General features: G+C 39.4%; 1 protein-coding gene and 1 long non-coding RNA gene across 4 annotated transcripts; one reads left to right on the forward strand and one right to left on the reverse strand.

The window, feature by feature from the left end:
* Positions 1 to 22,741, reverse strand: LOC124262993 (zinc finger protein 2 homolog). 3 transcript variants are annotated; one of them, XM_046697611.1, is made up of 2 exons: positions 22,571 to 22,741; positions 1 to 1,084 (listed from the first exon to the last, which is right to left on the reverse strand). In XM_046697611.1, the coding sequence occupies exons 1-2, from the start codon at positions 22,736 to 22,738 to the stop codon at positions 377 to 379; spliced, it is 876 nt and encodes a 291-aa protein (XP_046553567.1). In that variant the 5' UTR covers positions 22,739 to 22,741; the 3' UTR covers positions 1 to 376. The 3 variants fall into 3 exon arrangements, with proteins under 3 accessions (XP_046553567.1, XP_046553566.1, XP_046553565.1); XM_046697610.1 differs by lacking the exon at positions 22,571 to 22,741 and adding an exon at positions 13,284 to 13,401 and having other exon boundaries at positions 1 to 1,496; XM_046697609.1 differs by lacking the exon at positions 22,571 to 22,741 and adding an exon at positions 5,527 to 5,554 and having other exon boundaries at positions 1 to 1,496.
* Positions 4,856 to 26,062, forward strand: LOC124262997. The gene is made up of 4 exons (XR_006894746.1): positions 4,856 to 5,346; positions 7,640 to 7,643; positions 19,611 to 19,620; positions 26,052 to 26,062. It is a non-coding gene; the product is annotated as an uncharacterized LOC124262997 (long non-coding RNA).
* Positions 26,063 to 27,624: the final 1,562 nt, after the last annotated feature.

Here is a 27,624-nt window from a genome sequence, read left to right on the forward strand (position 1 = left end):
TGAAATATATGCACTGTAATGTATACATAACACTAAAACCGAACAACCAGTTGATTCCACTGCGAATCCTCTGAAGTGTTTACTGGCTAAGAGTATCTGAAAGTGCAAATGTTTTCCCACATTCAACACATTGCTAAGACAGGATTCCACTTTGACTACTTATGTGTTTCTACAGGGTGTCTACAGGTGTGCATCCTTTCCCAAACCCAACACACTGACCAGTCTTCACTGCTTGATTACACAGTGAATCCTCCTGTGTTTCTGATGTGTAAATTCTGTCCTACATTCAACACATTCATAAGGATTGATTCCACTGTGAATCATCAAGTGTTCCTGAAGAGTGCTTGAATGTGTAATTTTTTTCCCCACAGTCAACTCATTCATAAGGCTTGATTCCGCTGTGAATCCTCATGTGTCTCTGCTGACTACTTGATTGTGTAAATGTTTTTCCACATTCAACACATTTATAAGGCTTGAACCCACTGTGAATCCTCATGTGTGTCTGCAGATTGCCAGACAGTGTAAATTGTTTCCCACATACAACACATTCATAAGGCTTCATTCCACTGTGAATCCTCATGTGTGTCTGCAGATTACTTGATTGTGTAAATTGTTTCCCACATTCAACACATTCATGAGGCTTCATTCCACTGTGAATTCTCATGTGTGTCTGCAGATTAGTAGATTGTGTAAATGTTTTCCCACATTCAACACATTCATACGGTTTCATTCCACTGTGAATCCTCATGTGTGCCTTCAAATTACCAGATTGTGTACATTGTTTCCCACATTCACCACATTCATAAAGCTTGATTCCACTGTGAATCTTCATGTGTATCTGCAGACTACTTGATTGTGTAAATGTTTTCCGACATTCAACACATTCATAAGGCTTCATTTCTGTGTGAATCCTCATGTGTCTCTGAAGTTCACCTGACAGTGTAAATGTTTTCTCACACACAATGCACTGATTAGATTTGATTCCACTGTGAATCTTCATGTGTGCCTTCAGATTACTTGACTGTGTAAATTTTTTCCCACATTCAACACATTCATAAGGTTTGATTCCACTGTGAATCCTCATGTGTGCATGAAGATTGCTAGACTGTGTACATTGTTTTCCACATTCACCACATTTATAAGGCTTTATTCCACTGTGAATCCTCATGTGTCTCTCCAGACTACTTGATTCTGTAAATGTTTTCCCACATTCAACACATTCATAAGGCCTGATTCCAATGTGAATCTTCATGTGTTTCTGAAGATTACTTGAATATGAAAATGTTTTCCCACATGCAACACATTCATAAGGCTTCATTCCACTGTGAATCCTCATTTCTCTCTCTCCTTACTTGTTGATTGTACATTGAACACATCCCAAAGGCTTCATTCCACTGTGAATCCTCATGTGTGTCTGCAGACTACTTGATTGTGTACATTCTTTCCCATATTCAACATTCATAAGGCTTGATTCCACTGTAAATCCTCATGTGTACCTGCAGAGGAACAGATTGTGTAATTTTTCTCACACACAATGCACTTATGAGGTTTGATTCCACTGTGAATCTGATGTGTATCCACACAGTACCGAGTGTAAATCTCCTATTTGCAGTAAACCCCTTTAGCAGATTTAATTTGTTTCAATGACAGAGAAAGGATTCTGTGGTTTGCTTTCAACTTCCATCATTAACCTGGGGATGTTGTAGTGTTTACTGAAAACATATGAAATGTTGTCCTACTCTTACAACATCTAGGGTAGGGACAATACACAATATGATGTTATGACACGTAGCATAAGTAACCTGATACTGTAAAAATGTCTTCCCCCACACAACTTAGCGCGAAGTGATTTTCAATAATCAGTATGGAAAATGCCAAAAGCAGGATGTACAATTATCCTCTCTATAGTCTGAACCCCAATATCATCATCAGCATACCCATAGTATATAAATACTGCATTGCAATAATTCAAATATGTCTTCATATGAACATAATTACATCTATCTTGGATCAATTTAATTACATAATATTGCATAATAATATCATTTACATGGCAGATATCATAAGGAGAGACACATCCTGTCATTAAACACTTGGAGCACCTTTAGATCCAGCAACAGAACCTTTCGTGGGGAAACAAGTTTTAAACATATTTTTTTGGTTATGATCGGGTAAAAATAATACATACACAATTGGTGATGATGATTTTAATGGGGAAGTATTTACAATGATGCCCCCTAAAATTTATATGCCAAGTAAGCAACCTCCCTGCATGTCATGTACAAAATTGCTGACCTCTCCCTGGTGCATGTATACAATATTGATCACCTCCTAATTAAGGGAATTAAAATAAAGGGTATTTTCCAGTACGCCGACGATACAAACTTCACACTTGATGGATCTGAAAAGGGATTATAGGAGCGAATCTATGTTATTGAAAATCATGCTTGGAACCATACTGCTATGGTTTTATCACAGTTAAGATTTAACCCAGATACAGTATGGTTCCAAGCATGATTCTAATGAACAACTTCGCCCTCATATACCTCTCCGCTGGTCAAAAGAACCATTTAAAATTCTGGGTATACTTTTTTCAACTAAGTGAGATGAAATGATTCCACTAAACTTTGAACAGCTTTTTTCTAAAATCATGGTTGAACAGATCTCTTACTTTGAGAGGAAGGATTATGATTATCAAATCACAGATTATCCCCCTTTTTACACACCTTTTTATGGTCCTTCCCAACCTATCTAAACATTTCTTTACATGTTTGAATTCTATCCTTTTTAAGTTTATTTGGGGTGGTAAATGAGATAAGATCAAAAGGAATATGTTAATAAAGAACTATGCAAAGGGGGGGTCTGAAAATGATAGATAATAATCATATCTTTCTGCAACTATATGAAGATCAAATGGATCAAAAGACTATTCACAGCAAAAGGATTATGGCAGCACATAGCATTTGAATCACTATCGCCTTTTGGGGACATTGATCTATTTAACTTTCAAGGAGAAAAACTACTATTATACTCCAAAAACATTAAAAATTACTTCTGGAAAGATGTCTTATAGTACTGTCGGAAATAGAAAAAAACTGTTTTTAGGCTCTTACTCTGTATCCCTAAAATTTACACAACTGCAAATAGCATATGTCGAAATAACCCACTTCGGCCTAACTTGGCATTCAGTGGAATGAGTAATAGGATATCCAGAAAAGCATGTTTACTCGTAAAATCGGGCAAAACTTATAAAAAATATGAATAGCTGCTGAAAACAATAGATCAGACTATAGATGGCAATTAGGTCGCTCAGCCAGGTATGATGACGGACCATCGACTCACCTGGCATGAAATGCATGTGCTGCCTCCAGGCGCCCAAGGGGTCATCTCAAAGATATTTTGTGCTTTTTCATGTGTTGACTATGCCTCATCTATTGATTATTTTTGTTTATTGAAGTTTATGTTGAGATATGTAAAAGAGTTTGATACCTGATAACCATAGAAACGCATCATATTAAATGTCTCAAAATATATAGGTGGCATGACCACCCGATCGCGAAGATCGACAGGACTGGATATTATTTGTAAATTGTTATGACATGCCGTGTACTTCCCCAGTATAATTGCCCTAAAGGATTATCGTATCTTAGCTGATAGCTCTATCCCCAAGCCCGACCCCAACGATCGTCTGCGACACCCGTCCAGGTTTTGCTTTTGAGACGAACCCTCCTATCTGTTTCTTTTTATAGTGACAGTGAGACTCCATGGTAGCTACATCCTTAATAGTTTCAGCATGAAAGTTATTATTTTTTACGCCAGCTATCGTTTATAATGAAGCTACGTCTAATTTCAAACTGGTCACTTAAAAAGAAGCCATGGTCTGTTCCACATAATTCGTTTTGGACTTAGAAAAATATCGCATTGCTCATTCTGCACTAATCTCACCTCAGTAAAGTCCTTTTTCTACGTTTCTTGTGTCCCTACCACTGAGACTGTAGTAAGGCCGAACTTAGTTTAAGAGATATTTCACACTTGCACATATCAACTACATAAATTGTAGAGATAAATGAGAAAATACAGTTTTTTTCTATTTCCGACAGTACTATAGTATGTTCCTCTTGTATTAATAGAAACCATATTGAAAACATCAGAGACTTTATTTGTCTTCCAATTTTGAACTTTGTACCATTTGGTGACATAGGCTTGTTTGTCTCGTGGTATAAAAAAGGAATGAAAAATATGCGGGACATCATATCAATTACAGGTGATTTTAAACCTTTTGAAATACTAAAAGAAGATTTTAATCTCCATGAAACATACCTTCTCTACTTTAGATTTTTTAAATAGTACCTAAACGATGCCTTAATCTTCTTAAGGCTACACCTATTGTTGATGAATTAGTTACAAGAAACTGTACTATTCTTAAACAAATATGTAACTCGGCTGATTGTAAATTTGTTTACTCACAGCTGTGTGACAATCATGGAATATCATTAGATAATCTTCTACATAGATGGGAATCCAAGTTTAATACTACTTACTCTATCAGAGAATTATCTCACTGACTGTTTTGCAATGATAAATACTACTACTATAGAAAATAAGACTAGGAACTTCCAGTTTAAATTGATGAACAGAATAGTTTCAATGAAGTCATTTCTATGTAAAATAGGTATTAATCACAATAATCTCTGTACTTTGTGTGGCCGAGAAATAAAAACTCTTGAGTACTTATTCTTTTCATGTGAGAAAACTAAACATCTAATCTGTCAGTTTACAAGCTGGTACAATTCCAAGACTAGCGCTTGCCTCAGTATTGCTTTTACTAAGTTGCTACTGGGGGACCCTAAAGCAGGTGTATTAGTTAATCATATTTTCATTATCACCAAGGAATATATTAATAAAGTAAGATATACCTCCGCAGATTTAAATTTTGATCAACTCTTCTACCTCATAAAAAAACACTACACTTTAAATTATAGTCCTCTTGAGTGTTTTGTTCATTCCATAACCTTGTTCGTAGAATAGTTTTATCTTTAGTCAACAAATATACTGTGGGTTGGCTGAAAAGCCAGGGATGCTACCCATAAGGTTGGTATCGGAAGAAACGTTATTCTTTCTTCTTTGTTTCATGTTTTACACTCATAGAATCACTTTGTCTTCCACTCACTGTCATGTTTACAAAAGAAAACTGGGACATAACATTGTACATGGACTATGTAAAATCACAGGGAAGAAATATATAAATACTTCGCAATGGTAGATAGCGTAAGAATATTATGTTCAAACTGTCAAGGGTTAAATAATGAAAACAAAAGAATAGATGTGTTTAGAAATTTTAAAGAGGTGCATACCGTGAGATCGGATAAGTTTAAAAATATAACTTTATATTAAAAGTGTGCTTGGATTATGCATATTTGTATAAATACCACAATGAAGTAAACATTTCCTTGCATTGGGTAAGTTACTTGCTGAGTCTCAGTAACGTGACACATGTATATATTTTCTCGTGTTATATTTGCTTACCTCAGGTATCACAATCCTGTAACAAGTACTGTAAACGTACTTATTTTCGCGCATTCTTTCCCACAGAGGTTGGTGCAATTTTTCTCTGAATTGACAGTTTAGACTACATCGCACGGTCAATTATTCGCGCAATCAGTAATTGCCGGAACTGCCAGCTGTCTCTTTGGCCGCCACTAATAGCAGTGAAAACAAACAGAGTGGCTTAACCTGTCAGGCGGCGATTATTGCTTACTCACAGGAAATCCCTATCTGTGCGATATACTAGTACACAGTAATCCGTTTACTCACGGAAGAGATGAAAAACACATCAGTCTTATGTTCCGAATTCTGACAATCTGACGAACTAACTTCTACTGTATATGAAGCTCTTTGTGATTTCAAACACGCCGGGTTGTTGTGAATGAGATGATTGAGTGTTAAGTGACTATTCGCTTCATGATGTACTGGTAAATAAAATCTTAATGAATAAATAAAATACTGCTGTATTATTTCTTTCCGAGTCGTTTCATGGTAATCTGTTTTGTATCAAACCATCTGTCATGTGATCAATTTCCATGGCGGCCACAACACACATTGCTGTTTTACGCTAATTCGCGATGGGATTTGGTTCATTATTTAATTATGTTTTGGGAAATCCATCACAGCTGACAGTTAAGTATGATTCTTTATGCTACTATCAGTCGTCATTTTAAGATTCCCGTAGATTTCTGTCTTCAAACTTGATGTGTTATGGTATGAATGAATGACAGGTTTATTCAAACGCGCTAAAATGTTTTGCGCGAAAAGCGCGAAAATAAAACCTGCGCGAAATATAATACGTTTACAGTATGTGGAGCGTTGACCGCCGGTAACCTCAGGTATCACAATCAGGTTGCGAATATGAAAGTCAAAATGCTATCAACTTGTTTAAAATGCTTAAACATCTGCCATAAATGCATAGGTTTTGTCAACTTTAAAGGAGCACTGATCTAGAGCGATAAGTGTTTCTCGCCAACAGTCTAATTACGAAACCTAGCTGGATAGTACCTGCTCCCTCGACTGTGACAAACACAAGGACTGGGCTCCTGTCCACCTTGGCAGATTTCTTCAACCTAATCAGTGGGATATTAGGAAGGGTGGATGCCCATCAGCTGCCATTATATAAGAATACCCCCGATAGTTCTTGTCTGATTGTAATCATGGTAATGAAGTATCCCAGCTGTGTAGGCTTTTCAGATTTTCTTATGCCTGGATTGTATAGTGACTGATCCAATTTGATCCTATTTCTGTGTTTTTTATCTCGATACTTAATGATGTCATTTAAAAATATGATGTCTATTACCTATGATATTAAAAACACACATTTGATTTATTTGAATCTGTAAAATAAACAACCCAACTTTGCCATTGCTAGAAAAAAATGAAATTTTACTTAGCTACAAAAAACTGACAAGCAATAAAATAGGAAAATTTAAAAGGTGAGCATTTGTTTGGTCTAACAGATATACTTTGTAGTACACCCAAAATGTACTGAGCAAGTTGGCGGTATTGTCATACTGGTAGGTAACATGTAATAGATTCAGCTAGCCCTTCACCATATGCTCAAGCCCATGGTGCACAACACTAAAGTAGCAGCCTTGATGTAATGTAGCATAACACTCTTAAATAGTTCTATTTCAAGATTATATCAACAAGGTGTTAAATTGATGTAAAAGCATTACACATATACATATACACTACATTTTAGTAGCTAATTAAAGTCTTTTATACACATGATACATAAGACACCTAAACCAAACTAATGACCCTATGGGAACTACACTTGTGTTTGCTGTGAATTCCTGCACAGTTACTCTCTTTTCAAAAATGAAAGTGTATTCTCAATCTCTAAATCACAGCTGCCTAAAATGCCTCCTAGTTAGGCTGTGAACTGTTTGCACCCCTCCTCCCTCAGATGCCAAGAACCCCCTCCCTCCCCCACCCCCTTCTCTACCCATCCCCAATGTCAGTGTCTAACTGTTAACTGGTTGAACATTTTAGGAGCTATTTCCTGTAAACTGTACACTGAAAAATGTTATCCTCCTTGACATCAAAGATATTCCATGTATACGGTGAAATCACATCTACTATAAAGAAAAGTTTGATTCAGGTACAGAAAATAGCAGCATTCAACTCCAGAAGCTATGCAAGTTCCAAGAGAATGAGGTAAGTATGCACGATAAATAACAATATATTTTGTCTACCAGTTTAGCATTATAAAGTGTCATAATGTCAAGAGTTTACATGGGGAGTTTCTTCAGTGTTCAATTTCTTTTTCTCTATGAGGTGGCCCCATTGCGTATATCGATGCTCATGCTGTTGACCACTGGATTGTCTGGTCCAGATTATTGACAGACTGCTGTCATTTAGCTGGACTATTGCTGAGTATAACGGGACGAATTCTGACGCAGTCATCAGTAAAATATAATACAGAATACCGTTATTTAACCCAAAGAAATATATCCTAGCATTGTGTAATTTTAGTTACAGTTTTTGCTCTATTAATTAATTAAGATTACCGTGCATATTTGTCTCGTACACAAAGCCGGAAATAGCAATCAGCTGTGCCCACGTTTCCCGGCGAACAAGTTCAAACATGCACAATAATATAACGGGATGAATTCCATTGATTGAATACTATTATTTAACCCAAAGAAATATATCCTAGCATTGTGTAATAGTTTTTATGTAAAATATATATAATCAACACTAAGGTTATACGGACCCTCATGAACGTGGTAAGCACATGGAATAGGGTAAAATACGGAATTAAGCCATTTAAATTCACACATTTTTACCGATGTTACTGTAAACTAGCAGTCAATGGAAAACGAGGCGGTAATCAGTTCGTGATTGTTGAATGGGCAAGCCAGTTTGTTGCTACAATAAATCTGATATTTAGAGAAGCTATATTATGCATTTTCTGTCAACTACACTTCGTTTCGATACGTGAGTAGACACAATATATATGACAGTGAATTCTTTGAATAACGTGGACCAAAGTTATAATTATTGGTAACTGCCAGTTGTCTGTGGTCCGTGTTTGCCGCGATTAGGACCCCATCGCGGAAATCGACTTATGCACGAAACATACCATTTTGACACTGATTTTAAGGGTCAAGTTTGGGGGTCGTCTTATCCATAGGGTCGTCTTATAGACGGTCATATACGGTAAGTTTGGCCTGCTCCTAGATCCTTGATCCATATGATGTGTGTTTTCTAAGAAAGTTCTCAACAGTGGCAACAGGAATGGGTGAGGAGGAGTCACACAATGTTTCTACAGAGAAGTAAAGGCAGGATTTGCATCCCGTTATATACCTGTAAAGGTAACTGAATTAGTAAATGAATACATACAGTACTTAAGTGAAGATGTTTAGTTTAATATTACGCTTTTTAACTCTCTCCCACACCAGTTTGGTAAGATAAAGGTTTTGATGATACTGTTAAAACTAAAATTACTGAAATGTTTATAGACACCAAGACAAATCTCATGTCACTCACTCTGTTATACTCACTCCATCCATTGCCCTCCTCTCCACTTCATTCTGCTCCACCCACTCGGCTCACTTGACTCACTCCCCCTTCTCCACTACTCTCACTCTGTTCCACTCCATTAACTCTGCTCACTCCACCTACTTAACTCCGTTCCACTCACTCTGCTCCACTAGACTTCACTCCACTACACTCAGTTATCTTCGCTCCGCTGAAATCGCTCGCTCCTCCCACTCCACCCACCTCACTCCACGAACTCAGCTCACTTCACCCACTCAACCTCAAACCTCTCCACTCCTCTCCCTCCACACCACCCACTCCAATAACCTTACTCCTGTCCTGCTCAGCTCAACACCATTCGTCTCTGCTCCGCTCACTCCACTCCATCCACTCTGCTGTGCTCCGCTCCACTAAATACCCCTCCTCTATTCGACTCCACTCCACATTACTGCCTCCGCACAGCTCTGATCCTCTCCGCTCACTCCACATCACTCACTAACTTCGCTCCTTTCCCTCTGCTCCACTAACTTCGCTCCATTACTGTTCACTCACTCCGCTCCATCCACTCACTAGCTCTACTCAATCAATCCATTCCACTCTACTCCCTCCGCTTCATTCATTAAATTGCTTCTCGCCATTAAATTCCTCTCACATCACCATCTCAGCGATACTCTATTCATTCCTCTCCAGTCAGCTCCACCCCCTTGCACCACCCACTCGACTCAATTCCACTCAACACAGTTCCACTTCACTCCCTCTGATCCGATCCACCCACCTCATGCCACTTAACTTACTCAACCAACTCAACTCCAGGCACTCCACACCACTCTCCTCCACCAAATCCAACCTGCTCCCTCTGATCCGCTCCACCCACCTCATGCCACTTAACTTACTCAACCAACTCAACTCCAGGCACTCCACACCACTCTCCTCCACCAAATCCACCCTGCTCCCTCTGATCCGCTCCACCCACCTCATGCCACTCAACTTACTCAACCAACTCAACTCCAGGTACTCCACACCGCTCTCCTCCACCCAATCCACTTTGCTCGCTCCTCTCTTGCCATGCCTCTCCTCTCTGCTCCACCCACACCACCCACGCCAATCTCCTCTTTCCCCTCCTCTTGCATCACCCGCTCCACTCACTCACTCATTTCCCACACACCCTTTCAATCACTCACTCACACCTGCAACTGCCATTCCTATTTATTCAAAATACTTTCTATGGTTTTTAAGCATGTTGGTCAGCATTTTCTTGTGAATGTTTTGGGTGTAATTAGTTAATGGTACATTGATTGTCTTTCTGGGTATTGTTTACAGTGCAACAAGACACCACAATTTGTATGTAGCAGTGAAATAAGCATGTCATTTTCTGATTGAGAAATTCAAGAGCCTGAATTACAAGCATCTCAACAATGTAAGGTCAGATACGGAGTACATCCCAAGTGTTTGTGACTGTTGTGACTGTCATACAGAGGAGCAGAGGGGCAAGGAGGCCTATGTTAATTTCCAACCCTGTGTAAATTGAAAACTGCAAATAGAGGAATGACTGACAAAATGACTTTTAAAGTTTTGCAGATGTCATATCATCATTATATTTCAAAGCTACCATGTATGGAGTTTCATGTAAAAATAGACATACAATGAGCAGAATTTCTTTTTATTTATTCTACAGGGCTCGATATAGTGCTTTGTTACTTGCACTGGTGCAACCCAATATTACAAAGTGCAACCTAATTCTTAGTATAACTTGCACCAGGTGCAAGTCAATTTTTGAGAAAAAAAGCAAATGTAAATCTAACATTATAAGCATAATTATGTCAGCTCATTTTTCTTATCAACTTTGAATAATTCAATAGCTTATTTCTTTCATTACATATTGCAATAAAAGCAGTGCAACTGGAATTTGGCTGGTGCAACTAGGTTTTTATCTTTGGTTGCACCTGGTGCAAGTAGTTTACCATCTCTTAAATCGAGACTTGTTATATATTAGGGTTCGAAATACCCCCATATATTAGCATGCCATGGCACGGAAAATATTGAAATGGCTTGGATAAAAAAAATGTTCTCGGTGCCCTTATGGTATGCCTAATTTGTTAGAAACACAACTCATCTTTAGTCATTTAATCCCCAAAACAATACAGTTACGCAAATGAAAAGCAGGCAAAGACATTTATTGACTTTATCGCCCAGGAAATCACTTGAATTATGATGGATGATGTAAAGATATCTGGTTGTTTTACCATTTAAAGTGATGGGAACACTGATAGTTTGGTTATTGAAGAGTGAGTGAGTTTGGTTTTACGCCACTTTTAGCAATATTCCAGCAATATCACGGTGGGGGTGGGACACCAGAAATGGGCTTCACACATTGTACCCATGTGGGGATTTGGTAATTGAAGAGGAAATTGTGTATGTTAGATATATTGAACAAGTGAACCTGTCACAAAATTCTTAGTTATTAAAAGCGTTGGGAACGCAGAACAAATGAAACTTAAGAAACCCATCTTAAACAGAAGACATATCAGTGAAAACAGAAAACAGGTTACATTTGTTGTTTACAAACAATATATTTCAAAAGATCATCATCACTGCTACAGTCATATATTCTAAAAACGTGGGCACACTTGATTTCTGAAAGACTTATTTAAAATATTTGCCTCGTGCCCTAAGGCACACTTAGAAAAAAGAGTATTTCTATCCCTGTATGTCTTGTGAGAATTTACTGTAATTCCAAGATTTCCCCTGGGCTGATGAAACTAAATAACATTTCAAACTTCAAACTATTATTACTTTTATTATTATATGATATTTATATAGTATATTAGTATATTATAAAAGTAAATAGTATTTCACACTTATGAGCAAATTCTGATTGCACTGGGTCAATAGTTCTAATTTTCACAGAATTTTAACTATTATTAATAGTCACATGCCCTTCACCAGAAGTGGGATAATGCCTTTAAAACCTACAGCTTATGCAATTTCAAGATTTCCTTTGGGCTGAAGATAGTAAGTAGCATTTCACATGTGTGAGCCAATTCTGAATGTCCTGGGTCAATAGTTCAGATTTGTACCTATTAATACACTCCTATGCACTTGACCAGAAGAGGGATAATACCTCTTAAGCCTACCTACAGTTTATTCAATTTAAAGTTGTTCCCTGGGCTGATGATAAGAAATAACATTCCAATCTTGTGAGCAAATTCTGAATGAAATCAGTTAACAGAACTAAGTTTATCCCTAGACATTACTCACATGAATAAAGAGTGGGATTATGCCTTACAAATCTACAGTTGGATGTAAGGTATGAGGTAGGTGGAGTGTTAGTATACTATTAATGTATTAGTGCTTGGTATGAAGTAACCTTTTTGAGGGAAACAGTGATAGTGAATTGTGTGATGTGTGTGCTGTGCGTGATACCATTGAAGGGTGATAATTACTCCAGCTCAACAGGTTTGAGAGGGCAAACTGTTATTTCTTCTTGAAATTATCTGATAAAGTTTTTTCTCATCCTTACTTGTGTTGTGTTCTTACTTTAAATTACACACACAACAAAGTAAATATGACAGTTTCATCTCAGGAACAATATTTTATTAAAGGAACTTCAGCTGATTGGCTTTCAACACAAGGAGCAGACAACCATTTCGAGCAAATTGTGAAGGGGCTAACACTAACTACTAGATAGTCCAGCAAATATTAATGTTATTCATCAGGTTGGGGAAACCTACCAATCGACCTATAATAGGTCAAACAGGATATTATAGGCCGTTCTGCATATTTTGCTATAGGCCCGTCGGCCTATAATTATGATAGTTATCAAATATATTTGAAGTGGTGCATTTCCGCATGAGGATATTAACATTAATCAAGTTTTGATGTCCTTAGGTTTTCATTCAAACCTTTTCTGAGAATTTTCATCACATAATAAAGGCAGATCGGTAGGTTTCCCCAACCTGTTGATGAGAGAGCATGGAAAAACAAGTTCAAGCTGCTATGAAGTCCCAGTCGGAGTGAATTTCCCATTTATTTCAAGCTGACCAGGAACCTGAGGAGGGGAAATTTTTAAGGTTTGATGGAACATTAAAGAAAACTTTTTTCAATAATCTCTACGCCAATGTATTTTTCACCTGTTCCCGTACAAAAATGGCTGACCTACACTAATCCCTGGCTTCAAGTCAAAGCATATCACATGAATATACATATCTTTTTTCCTCCTAGTTAAAAGTTAGGGTCGGAAGACATACCTATGCTGCATTTACTCGCGTTCGAGTGCCACCACTATGTACTACCTCTCGGCGTCAGGGTGAAACTGAAATAGCGACGACCCCGAATTTCCGATGAGAGCGCGGCTGAAGCTATTTTCAGAAAAGACTGGTTTCCTCAGCGACCTGGTCCCCTGGCGGCTGACTCATTATATCAAAGGCAAAGTAGCGCCAGCGCAAAATACCCAGGGAACCAGGCTGACACCTCAACGGAGGCCGGGGGCCAGTCTGTTTTTATAGTGATAAGGAATGCACGTTGCCACAACACAGGGTTCAAATATAACTCATCACCAAATCAATACTATGATGTTAACCACGCACAATGTAGATTTAAAAAGTTAACATATATATTCTATATATTGTTATTGCTATGAATTTAAGCCGACTTCAACAATGTTTCTAGATCAAGTCATACCAAAACACCCAGATAAATCTTGCTATGTTCTTCTGTCATGCATTACGCCACTTTGAGCAACAGTCGAGCTCTACATTATGGTAGGCTTAACACAATACGTTTAAGGCTGTTTGGAACAGTGCTAACATAACATCACGGAATTTGATGTGGCACGTAAATGGGGGCATGTTGGTCCTATGGACGTTTACAGCTTTGGTCAAACCCACGAGTTCAGGTTTGGTGCTGACCAATCTAGACACCAGATCGAATCTATGATCCGAACCTACAGGATCCGAATACACAATCACAATTTTGTTCAAAGGCCTAACAGATGCAAATCATAAGTGAACGCCCAAGGTTCCTGCATTAAATATGCTTACGATCACAATAAATAATAGACGTCAACGCAAAATCATGCAAATGGTGTTTTTATTCTGTTCTACGTCGCATGGAGCAATATCCCAGCCCTACACCATGATTTGGTCTATCTGGACTAATGTCTGTTACAATAACAATTGTTTGTTTTCAAACAGTTCTGATGAACTACCACGGTCAAGGTCGGCCTTCTTGCTGTACAGTTGGACGCATTAAAGCAAAGTATGTTACAGAATTGTTAATGTCATCATTTTCAGTAATGCCCTAATTCATGTAATGTTAAAAGTTTCACAAGGGGGATCCTGTCATCAGGTACGGGAGACAACTTCATTGATTATTGGATACTGCGTGACCTCTGGTCGCAGTGTGCTCGTCCATATTATATTCTCCCTGATAAAACAGCTGAGACGGATAAGACTGGGGCGGTGGGGTAGCCTTGTGGTTAAAGTGTTTGCTCGTCACGCTGAAAACCCGTGTTCCAATCCTCACATGGATACAGTGTGTGAAGCCCATTTCTGGTGTCCCCAGCCGTGACATTGCTGGAATATTGCTAAAAACTGAGTAAGACTAAATAACTCACTAACTAATGTCAGCTTGATAAGGGAGGAAATCAAGTGACGCAGGTACTCGACAGGTACAACTCAGGTGAAACAGACGCGTAATACAACTACTACTATATTTACGGGATGTAAATATAACAAATGTATCTGTAGGTTCCACAAACGCAGGACGTTGTTCCACTTCTTTATTCAGGCCCATTACAGTTACAACTCATATTTACAATGCAAAACCGTGTAAATTACGCTGTAATACCAATGCAAAACCGTGTAGCCCTATGCCTGAACAACGCTAGCATGGTTTCTGCTTCGGCCGACCTCTCTCTCACCACTGCCCGTGCCTCGCATCGCCTCCTCTCGCTGTCACATGACTGTCACATGACCCATACTCTTGTTTCTAATTATAGCTTACTGCTGTCAGTGTCAAACAGATGCTATAACTGGCACTTGCAGTATCAATCCTGTAGATAAGGAGGTCACAACAGATGAAACCTAAAACAAGAACACTTAACGCCAGTTGTTCATTTTACACGCCAGTGGACATAATGTTGCGAACCTGGACATGCCTGGGCATCAACAGTTGGTGGATCTACAGGGCGATGATCAGCGGTTGGTGGAACTGCTGGATGATAATTCCCAGTTGGTGGAGTTACTGGGTGATGATCAATAGCTATTGGAACTGCTGTGTGATGATCGACGGTTGGTGGAACTGCTGTGTCCAGCGTCGATCATCAGCCAGTAGTTCTGCCCACTCTTGATAATCACCTACTAGTTCTTCCAACAGGCGATAATCAACCATCAGTACTAGTTCCGCCGACGGTCGATCATCACCCAACCGACGATCATCACCCACTGTTCATCACCATCCTGTAGTACACACACATATTCTCTCTCTCTCTCTCTCTCTCTCTCTCTCTCTCTCTCTCTCTCTCTCTCTCTCTCTCTCTCTCTCTCTCTCTCTCTCTCTCTCTCTCTCTCTCTCTCTCTCTCTCTCTCTCTCTCTCTCTCTCTCTCTCTCTCACACACACACACACACAGAGTCAAGCAACGCCAAGTCGATTCACCAACCATTGATCATTACCCAGTTCTTCCCACACACCCCTGTCGATCATCACCCATTAGTTCCCACCAGTATCGATCATCACCCAGCAGTTTCACCAACTGTCAGTCATCACCAAGTAATCCCCCCCACACACACACACACACTGTCAATCAACACCAGTTACCCCCACTGTCGATCATCACTCAGTACTTGTTCAAATTATCATGAAAATGAAAAACGTAGATGAAAATACGCCCTCTCTGTGCACTCATTTTACCCATTTTCCTCAATGTAGAATTTATGAGACGATATTAGATTGTATATATACGCAAGTTAAGTCATTTGTCACATATGTCATTTATTACACACACGTCATTTGTCACACGTCATATCCGTTTTAATCCATGGTGAGTCCTTGAAAATACACTAAGCACTGTAGAAGAAGAAAGGTAACAGGACATTCGACTGTGATCGAAACCCTTGACTGACAAGTTTGAACCCATGCTGACCAAGGTGTAATCCTAATCAAACATTAACCAAAAATAGCTCATTCTGACATATGGCGTATTTGGGTCCACCTAAGTTCTGTATACTGGCTGAGTCCTCAGTGTGACATACTCCAGTTGGCAGTCTTGAAGTGATGTCATGAAAAGTTAGTTTAACCGATTCAGTCAGGAATCAGTGCATTTTTATGATTACTATTATTATTATTAATCTGGTGTAGACAGTAAACTCTTGCTCTGACATGTGTAAGGGAAATTTAACCTTTGATTAAATACTTAAGAATAAATAAAGCACCCGTGGTAATGACTGTGCATCACATTAGATGTTATATTCATACCACAGGCAATAGTAGCGTTAGGGGAAAGGCCGGGGTTCGATTTCCCCACATGGATACGATGTTACTGGCACATTTCTGGTGTCCAACGCCATGATATAGCTGGAATATTGCCAAAAGTGATGTAAAACAAAACAAACAGTGAGATAGGATGAGATTTTAAAATTTGCAAATTATTTCCCACATTCATCCAGCTTGATTTCAATTGTGAATTCTCATGTGTGCCCGCATATGACCTGATCGTGTAAACTTTTTCCCACATTCAACACATTCATAAGGCTTGATTCCTGTGTGAATCCTCATGTGTCTCTGCAGACTACTTGAATGTGTGAACTTATTCTCACATACAACACATTCATAAGGCTTGATTCCACTGTGAATCCTCATGTGTGTCTGCAGATTACATGATAGTGTAAATGTTTTCTCACACACAATGCACTGATGAGGTTTGATTCCACTGTGAATCCTTATGTGTGCCTGCAGACAACCTGATTGTGTAAATCTTTTCCCACATTCACCACATTCATAAGGCTTGATTCCTGTGTGAATCCTCATGTGTTCCTGCACAGCACCTGAGTGAGTAAATGTTTTCGCACACACAATGCACTGATGAGGTTTGATTCCACTGTGAGTCCTCATGTGTTTCTGCAGATTACCTGATTGTGTAAATCTTTTCCCACATTCAACACATTCATAAGGCTTAATTCCACTGTGAATTCTCATGTGTGCCTGCAGACTATTAGAATGTGTGAACTTTTTCCCACATTCAACACATTCATCAGGCTTGATTCCTGTGTGAATCCTCATGTGTCTCTCCAGAGTACCTGATTGTGTAAATGTTTTCTCACACACAATGCACTGATGAGGTTTGATTCCACTGTGAATCCCCATGTGTGTCTGCAAACTACTTGCCTGTGTAAATCTTTTCCCACATTCAACACATTCATAAGGCTTTATTCCACTGTGAATCTCCATGTGTTTCTGAAGAATACTTGAATGTGTAAATGTTTTCTCACACACAATGCACTGATGAGGTTTGATTCCACTGTGAGTCCTCATGTGTCTCTGCAGATGACCTGAGTGTGTAAATTCTTTCCCACATTCAACACATTCATAAGGCTTAATTCCACTATGAATTCTCATGTGTGCCTGCAGACTATTTGAACGTGTGAACTTTTTCCCACATTCAGCACATTCATAAGACTTCATTCTACTGCGACAGAACATTGGTCTTATCAAGTCACCTGATTTAGAAGATTTCCCCTGGCTTTCACAACATGTATGAGACTGTTTTGTTGGTTGTTGATGATTCTCCAAACCATTTGGAAACTATTTCCAGGGTTCCAATAACAGGTTGTTTCCAGGGTTCCAGGTTCTTTCATGAGATCACCTATTTCCAGGGTTCCAATGATGGGTTCTTTCATGAGATCACCTATTGCCAGGGTTCCAATGATGGGTTCTTTCATGGGATGACCAGTTTCCAGGGTTCAAATAACAGGTTCTTTCTTGAGGTCACCTATTTCCAAGGTGTCTGTAAAAATGTTCCTTGAGATCTCCTGTTTTCAGCAAACCCCTTCAACAGATTCCATTTGTTTCAGTGACAGGGAAAGGATTCTGTGGATTGCTTTCAACTTCCATCATTGCCCTCTGGATGTTATGGTGTTTACTGAAAACATAATAAACGTGGTCACTCTCTTGTAACAACTAGGTTAGGGACCATACACAATATGATGACATGACAAGTAGCATGATAACAAACCTGATACTTTAAAATTGTCTTCCCACACACAGCACACTTGAGTGATTTTCAAATGTTCAGTATGGAAAATGCCAGTGAGGTGAGGTATGATTATCCTGTCTATAGTCACACAATGAATTGTATTCAGCTGTTTAATATCCAAACTTTTTCTGGCGTTACATATTTACAGGCTATGACTAGTTCATTATTCTTTCAAAACAAAACGAAAAAACAAATGGATGTCTTGCAAAGCGGTGTACATGTGATACACACCATTCTGTAAAATTGGTTAAAAGCAATAAATATATATAGAGAATCTCACCCATGTGTCTTCTGATATCAATTATATCAACACAAGTTGATAAAGTTACAAATATCCGAGGCTTGCCGAGGATATTTTTACCTTTATCAACGAGTGTTGATATATTTGATATCAGAAGACACGAGGGTGAAATTCTATTTATCATCCAAAATCACTCTTCATTAATTTTCAATGAAAAATGTACATCTCTGAACATGGTACTGTATACTATACATTTGCACCCTTCAAAATAATCCTAAAAATAACAAATTGACAGAAGATGCGAATAACATTTCTCTGTTTACATTTCACAAGGGGGATCCTGTCATCAGGTACGGGAGACAACTTCATTGATTATTGGATACTGCGTGACCTCTGGTCGCAGTGTGCTCGTCCACATTATATTTTCCGTGATGAAACAGCTGAGACGGATAAAACTGGGGCGGTGGGGTAGTCTTGTGGTTAAAGTGTTTGCTCATCAAGCTGAAAACCCGTGTTCCAATCCCCACATGGATACAGTGTGTGAAGCCCATTTCTGGTGTCCCCAGCCGTGACATTGCTGGAATATTGCTAAAAACTGAGTAAGACTAAACTAACTCACTCACTCACTGAAAAGTACGGCTGCGCAATATAACTGGTTTACTGGTATATACCGGTTCAGCCATGAAAACGATGCGTATTGCGATACGCTGATCGAAAACCGGTATTTTGACATGCATTCGGAAAACTTCGTAACACTCAGAAATCTTCCGATATTTCCGGTTTTTAAATTCGTTCTTTCCTTGTTTGATTTGGGCCAAACATTACTTATATTTTTATTTTGTCATGATTAAAAGGTTTTGTTAAAGCCTAATCAAGCATTGTGTTTCTGTTGTGTTTTTGCGTTATAAATCAAGCATTAACTCGATTATATGTAGATTTGTTGAAAAAACGTTCTTGCAATATATTGCAATGCATATCGCAATACATGCTTTCGCATCGCAATATATCGCAATATGAAAATTCCCTGCAATACCCACCGCTACTGAAAAGGCATGTCATAGTTTACAAACAGCCCGGAACAGATGAACACATGTTTATTTCACACACGAGTGTACATGATGCTACGAACCTTGGTCTGCTTTTGACCAATGAGTATAGCGCCTTCTAGTGTTTTTACTGCATAACTTGTAGTTTTGTGTTGATTTTTGCTGCTTGAGAAACATTGCTTTGAATAATATTGTAGAAATACTAGGTATGTCAGCTTGATGAGGGGGAAATCACGCGACGCAGGTACTCGACAGGTACAACTCAGGTGAAACAGACGCGCAATACAACTACTACTATATTTACGTGATGTAAATATAACAAATGTATCAATCCTGTAGATAAGGAGGTCACAACAGATGAAACCTAAAACAAGAACACTTCACGCCAGTTGTTCATTTCACACACAAGTGGACATGTTGTTGGATAGGTGTAGGCCTGATCTTCCACACGATGCTCAATAACTCCTCCCCCTTGTAACTTGACCGATCCATCATTAACTACCTTGCCACGTTTCAGATGAAGAGTATTACATTTGTCGAGTCCAAATGTCATGCCAATATCATTAGAAAAGGACTCGACAAGGAGAACCCGGTCTTTCAAATTGGAATCTCCTTTGGCAAGGAGCTCGATGTCATCCATGTAAAGGAGATGAGTAAGCGGTGTTGGGGATAGTTGCTGAGGAGGTCCGGGATGGTAACCCTCCTCTCTGTTGAGCAGAAAGCTCAAAGGATTTAGAGACAAACAAAAAAAGCAAAGGACTAAAGGAGTCCCCCTGGAAAATTCCCCTTCTGATGGGAATAGATTCCGAAGTCTGCCCCTGCCCTTGCGAGTACATCTTTATGATTATTATTATTATGTTTTACAGATTAAAGATAATATGCAGCAGAGAGGGTTCGGGTGATCCTGGCACAGTCAGGCTGGTAAGGCTCATCATCAGCTCAGGGCCCTTGCCCCCTCTACACGCAGCCCAGACAGCGAATGGGACTTCTCCCAGGAAACGCTGCCTAGTCGAACCCACCAAGAACTTTCCGGAGAATATGAAGGCTCCCCAACACTGCAGCCTTCTGCATTACCCAGAGTGTCAGAAGAGCTGTACTCCCGGTGGAGAACCCCGGGCACTCTCCTGATCTGTGCCAAAAGATCAGGAGGTACCAAACCAAGGGCACCGAGAACAATGGGGAGCCTGACGACAGTGTACTTGGGATGCAAGCGAGACATTTCAAAGGCGAGGTCCGCATATTTATCATGCTTTTCCTTGATCTTGTCAATCACATTCCTGTCAAAAGGGACAGAAAATTCAATGATGTATATAAATTCGTTGGCTTTATCAAAAAGGACAAGATCAGGTTTGTTGGCAGGAATTCTTCTGAGGCTGTATATGGGCCTATTCCACAGAAGTTTGAAAGCATCATTTTCCATGACGCCCTGGACATGTTCAGGGTCGTACCATGGATGGACCTCGTAGTCAAAGCCACAGGCATGTCGGAGACGGTAGTAAAAGCAGCGAGCCATGCCATCATGTCGTTTAAGATATGCTGTTTGTGCCAAGGAAGGGCATCCACTGACAAGGTGTTGGACAGTCTCTGTGAATTCATTGCAAAGTCGACATTTCATGTTAATATTCTCTTTAAGAATCACATTTAGGCGATTACGAGTGGGAAGTGACTGGTCCTGAGCAGCAAAAAGGAAGCCCTCAGTTTCACATTTAAGACCAGCCGACTTCATCCAGGCGAAGGAGTCAGAGGGATTGCTATTCTGTTCAACACACTGCATGTACACACGATGCAGTGGCTTCTCAGAAAGCTTATCCACAAAAGACCGACTCTGGGCAGACTTGGTGAAGGACTTTACCTGGTTTACTCCCATCGCTGTACCGTCCAGCAGTACATCGCCATCAGCAAAGTCAACCTCAAATTTGAGATTCTGTCCAACAACCTTGGCACGCTTAAAATAGCTGTGGAATTCCTTGCTTTCATCATGAGTCTTCACATGCATCACCAGAGGATCATCCGATAAATAAATATGTGCAAAAGTACACAATATAATTCTGTCATGAAGAGCCTCCACATTAATCAAACCCCGACCTCCAGAATTGATTGGCATATATACACGGTTAATTATTATTATGTTTTACAGATTGAAGATAATATGCAGCAGAGAGGGTTCGGGTGATCCTGGCACTTTATTATTATTATTATTATTATTATTATTATTATTATTATTATTATTATTATTATTATTATCATTAATCAGGTGTAGACAGTATATTCTTGCTCTGGCATGTGTAAGGGAAATATAACCTTTGATTAAATACTTAAGAATAAATAAAGCACCCGTGGTAATGACTGTGCATCTCATTAGATGTTATATTCATACCACAGGCAATAGTAGCGTTAGGGGAAAGACCGGGGTTCGATTTCCCCACATGGATACGATGTTACTGGCACATTTCTGGTGTCCAACGCCATGATAGAGCTGGAATATTGCCAAAAATGATGTAAAACAAAACAAACAGTGAGACAGGATGAGATTTTAAAATTTGCAAATTATTTCCCACATTCATCCAGCTTGATTTCAATTGTGAATCCTCATGTGTGCCCGCATATGACCTGATCGTGTAAACTTTTTGTAAACATTCATTTTTGATTCCTGTGTGAATCCTCATTCAGCACACTACTTGAATGTGTGAACTTTTCCCACATTCAGCGCATTCATAAGGCTTGATTCCTGTGTGAATCCTCATGTGTGTCTGCAGATTACATGATAGTGTAAATGTTTTCTCACACACAATGCACTGATGAGGTTTGATTCCACTGTGAGTCCTTATGTGTGCCTGCAGACAACCTGATTGTGTAAATCTTTTCCCACATTCAACACATCCATAAGGCTTGATTCCTGTGTGAATCCTCATGTGTTCCTGCACAGCACCTGAGTGAGTAAATGTTTTCGCACACACAATGCACTGATGAGATTTGATTCCACTGTGAGTCCCCATGTGTTTCTGCAGATTACTTGATTGTGTAAATCTTTTCCCACATTCAACACATTCATAAGGCTTAATTCCACTGTGAATTCTCATGTGTGCCTGCAGACTATTAGAATGTGTGAACTTTTTCCCACATTCAACACATTCATCAGGCTTGATTCCTGTGTGAATCCTCATGTGTCTCTCCAAAGTACCTGATTGTGTAAATGTTTTCTCACACACAATGCACTGATGAGGTTTGATTCCACTGTGAATCCTTATGTGTGCCTGCAAACTACCTGACTGTGTAAATCTTTTCCCACATTCAACACATTCATAAGGCTTCATTCCACTGTGAATCTTCATGTGTTTCCGAAGATAACCTGAATGTGCAAATGTTTTCTCACACACAATGCACTGATGAGGTTTGAATCCACTGTGAGTCCCCATGTGTCTCTGCAGATGACCTGATTGTGTAAATTCTTTCCCACATTCAACACATTCATAAGGCTTAATTCCACTATGAATTCTCATGTGTACCGGCAGACTAGAACGTGTGAACTTTTTCCCACATTCAGCACATTCATAAGACTTCATTCTACTGCGACAGAACATTGGTCTTATCAAGTCACCTGGTTTAGAAGATTTCCCCTGGCTTTCACAACATGTATGATACTGTTTTGTTGGTTTTTGATGATTCTCCAAACCATTTGGAAATTATTTCCAGGGTTCCAATAACAGGTTCTTTCTTGAGATCACCTATTTCCAGGGTTCCAATGATAGGTTCTATCTTGAGATCACCTATTTCCAGGGTTCCAATGATAGGTTCTATCTTGAGGTCACCTATTTCCAAGGTGTCTGTAAAAATGTTTCTTGAGATCTACTGTTTCCAGCAAACCCCTTTAAACGATTTCATTTATTTCAGTGACAGGGAAACGATTCTGTGGATTGCTTTCAACTTCCATCATTGTCCTCTGGATGTTATGGTGTTCACTGAAAACATAAGAAACGTTGTCACTCTCTTATAACAACTAGGTTAGGGATCATACACAATATGATTGCATAACAAGTAGCATGATAACAAACCTGATACTTTAAAATTGTCTTCCCACACACAGCACACTTGAGTGATTTTCAAATGTTCAGTATGGAAAATGCCAGTGAGGTGAGGTATGATTATCCTGTCTATAGTCACACAATGAATTGTATTCAGCTGTTTAATATCCAAACTTTTTCTGGCGTTACATATTTACAGGCTATGACTAGTTCATTATTCTTTCAAAACAAAACGAAAAACAAATGGATGTCTTGCAAAGCGGTGTACATGTGATACACACCATTATGTAAAATTGGTTAAAAGCAATAAATATAGAGAGAGAATCTCACCCAAGTGTCTTCTGATATCAATTATATCAACACAAGTTGATAAAGATACAAATATCCGAGGCTTGCCGAGGATATTTTTACCTTTATCAACGAGTGTTGATATATTTGATATCAGAAGACACGAGGGTGAAATTCTATTTATCATCCAAAATCACTCTTCATTAATTTTCAATGAAAAATGTACATCTCTGAACATGGTTCTATATACTATACATTTGCACCCTTCAAAATAATCCTAAAAATAACAAATTGACAGAAGATGCGAATAACATTTCTCTGTTTACATTTCCCTTATCTAATAAGTTTCACTTCCGTCCTTCCAATGTTCAGTGACACGCGGCTGGTATAACATAGGGGGGAAGCTTTGGTCAGAGAAGCGCATATAGTCATGATCGTGAAGAAAGCGAACGGTAACATAATCAGGCCTACCATACAAACGGTGAACAAATCATCAAAACTGAACTCATATACACCAAAACAGAACAAAAATCACCAAAACTGCAACCGTATCCTCTAAAACCGAAACAAAACATCTGTAATGGAAGACTAATCGTTTGAAATGGAAACAAAACTCGCGTATCAGCTACAAGAGCGCGCGAGAACGGTCGCCGAGCGTACAAAACAGCATTCATGGCATCCCAACACGGCAGTCATAGTATCCCGAAACGGCATACAAATCGTCAAAGATGGCGGCGAGGGGAGACCAATAGGCTTTGGTACATAATGTTTTTCGTCACTATGAGTCTAATCTTGAAAATTTGATATCGGGATGTAGTGCATGAACCCCCTATTGTAGTAAGCTTCAAACCTTTGTCCATACTTCTTAGTGTCAGGCTTGCAATTCTACACAATGTGGTCCCTCGTTCGACCGAATAGGATTTCTTGTCAACATGCCGTGGTCCTGTTTCTCTTCAGTTTTGTAAATAAAGTGTTCATAGCGTCACATTCAACATTACTATATTTTAGTGATTTAAAAAGTTTACAAAAACTTTGTTCATTTTCCCTGAATTGCTGTGCAGCGAGGGCACACACTGCAAATTGCAATAAGCAGAGTGATGCTTGGCTGCTTAGAATATTGAGAGGTTGAAAGTGCTGCGCAGCGAGGGCACACACGGCAATTTGCAATAAGTAGAGTAAAGCTGGGCTGCTTATTTACAAAGCGAGGCTGAAAACGTGCAGCGGTTGCACGAGCAAAACACTGCACTAGTGAGGTTGAGTGCAAACGACGACTTTGGGACCGGTCGAGGAAGGGCTATGCCACCAACGCCAACTGGTCGAGGGAGAGGGTCGCAGGTACAGAGGAAGGCAGAATGACGACACCAGATCGAAGGAACCATAGGTGGGACGGTCCGTAGGGGAGACCAGGGTAAATTGTAACACGGGTCAATTGTAACGAGGGCGATTACTCTAAATTGTTTCGCTCAAGCATAGTGTAAAGTGAGTAGAGTTATTTCCCTTTACTTTCCTGCGGTACTCATCCAGGCGTTTTTCATCTGCTCGCTTATGGCAAGATACAATTGACGAAAAATCGTTTTTCACATAACGTATTAAACCGTTCTTAATGCAGTAAATGGTGTTTGGTATGAAATTAACTTTTCAAGTGTAAAATTTAGATATTGCGACATATTTGGAAGTAGAAATATTTGAGAAGCCCAAGGTTGTTAACGTGTGACGTGGCATGAAATATGGCTACTGCCATTAGGGGCAATTGTAACACTGAGTTACAATTGCCCCCATGTAATTTTTCCTTGTGTTATGATAATAAAGCAAATTATGATGAAGGTTTTATGTTAGTTCTTTACTAGGTTTATCATAGTAGAACATTTTCAGTTTTATGTTGACAGCATTAGCCTCGGGTGAAAGTTTTTGGTGTAAGTCTTTGTATTATTTTTTGGCCATACCAATACATGAATTTTAAACGATAAACATTTTAAATGTCGATGGTGACAGAGGTTTAATGTTAATCCATTTCCACCTCAACTGATCAAGATAACATCTTTACACATTTTAGTTTGATTTTATTTGGAAAATAAACAAATTGTTACATTTGAACATTCTTTGTTACAATTGCCCCATCCACCTGTTACAATTGCCCCGTGCTAGCGGTCAATTGTAACACTTGTAGTCATTGCATTTGATACGTAATAACTTTGTAAAGACATGATAGTGAACTTGAAACGACACTGAGGTTTAAAGTCAAGAAGCCAATGTACTAGTTAGTACCGATTAACTTTGTGAGCGGTCGTCTGGGATCGAACTACAAGAAGTTAAGTAAAAAGTGTTACAATTGGTCCCGGTCTCCCCTACAGAACAGTGAGCCACCAGGGAAACAACAGGCGGAACTCTTATGTGACAGTGATCCAATAGGAAAGTGACAGACTGTGTTGTGTGACATTTAGACTAACTTATAGTGCACATTCCACGGGATCGAATCTGCTTTAGGTAAGCCAATTCTATTATTACTTATGCTGAACACTTTGTAAAAGAGCGAGATCCTTGAGAGAATCATGCCTCTAACACCCAGCAGCAGGAATCCAATCTCTTTACGCCCTGTCAATCAGCAATGTTTATCCCCTGTAGCTACATCCTCCAGCTGGTCTACATTATTTGCTTCCCCACTCCCAAGTAGTAAGACCGTTCCATCTGACTCAGAGAGCCCTATAGTCTGTCTCACAGTCCCTGAACCACATTATTGTCCCTACTGCCAAGCTCTCTCTGCAGTGATAAAGCCCTAAATAAAGCAAGTCTAGATTTCCTCAGGTTCAGGGTCTGTTAACATCTGCAAGAAAACTAACTCACTTTGGGGGTTGGATTACAAAGTAAACATATCTAACTGCCATGGCTGGCCGGACCAACATCCTCAGCAATGGTCTGGAATCTTGCCTCACATTTTCATCTGTCAAGAATCTCTGGTCTCCCTAGGGCTCCTTTTCAACATAAATGGGCTTGTTTGTTACTATCAAAATTATATATATTCAGAGACTAAGCCTTAGTCTAAGTCCGTCCCGTCAGTGAACCCGGCTCAGTCATTCACCAGAGCTGTCTCATTATCTGCCGTGCCAATGAGTCATTTTGACGGTAAGGACCCCCTCTCCGCAGAGGGTTGGTTAAAAAGATTTGAACGTTATTCTAAAGTACATGGCTATACAGATGAGGAAAAGAAAGAACTCTTCCCATTATATCTGTCCTCACAGGCGTCACACTGGTTTGACGGGACCTTGGCTAAGGATCAGTGTTCCTGGCCAAGCTTAAAAAAACCCTTCTTGCAGCGCTATGCCTAGTCTGTCTCACAGTCCCTGAACCACATTAATTTCTCTACCGCCAAGCCCTCTCTGCAGTGCTAAAGCCCTAAATAAAGCAAGTCTAGATTTCCTCAGGTTCAGGCTGAATCTCTGGTCTCCCTAGGGCTCCTTTTCAATATAAATGGGCTTGTTTGTTACTATCAAAATTATATATATTCAGAGACTAAGCCTTAGTCTACGCTATGCCCCAAATTCCATTGTTATGTTTAAAAGGGCTAATGACCTCATAGACAGGAAACAAAAACCGTCTGAACCATTCGCTGACTTTTTACAGGCGGTCAGACGTCAAGCAGCCTTAATCGGCCGAAACAATGATGATTTCGTCAGGGATTTCGTTCCTAGAAACGCATGCCAAAATGTAAAACGTTTTGTACTCACTATGCCACACGCTCCTCT

Source organism: Haliotis rubra, unplaced genomic scaffold (assembly GCF_003918875.1).
Source record: "Haliotis rubra isolate DU_JTF1 unplaced genomic scaffold, ASM391887v1 Scf863, whole genome shotgun sequence".
In the NCBI taxonomy this organism is placed as follows: domain Eukaryota; kingdom Metazoa; phylum Mollusca; class Gastropoda; order Lepetellida; family Haliotidae; genus Haliotis; species Haliotis rubra.

Bases quoted from the DNA above. Each gene is read 5' to 3' on its own strand.
- LOC124262993 (XM_046697610.1), bottom strand. From the start codon at position 1,336: ATGAGGATTCACAGTGGAATGAAGCCTTATGAATGTGTTGCATGTGGG.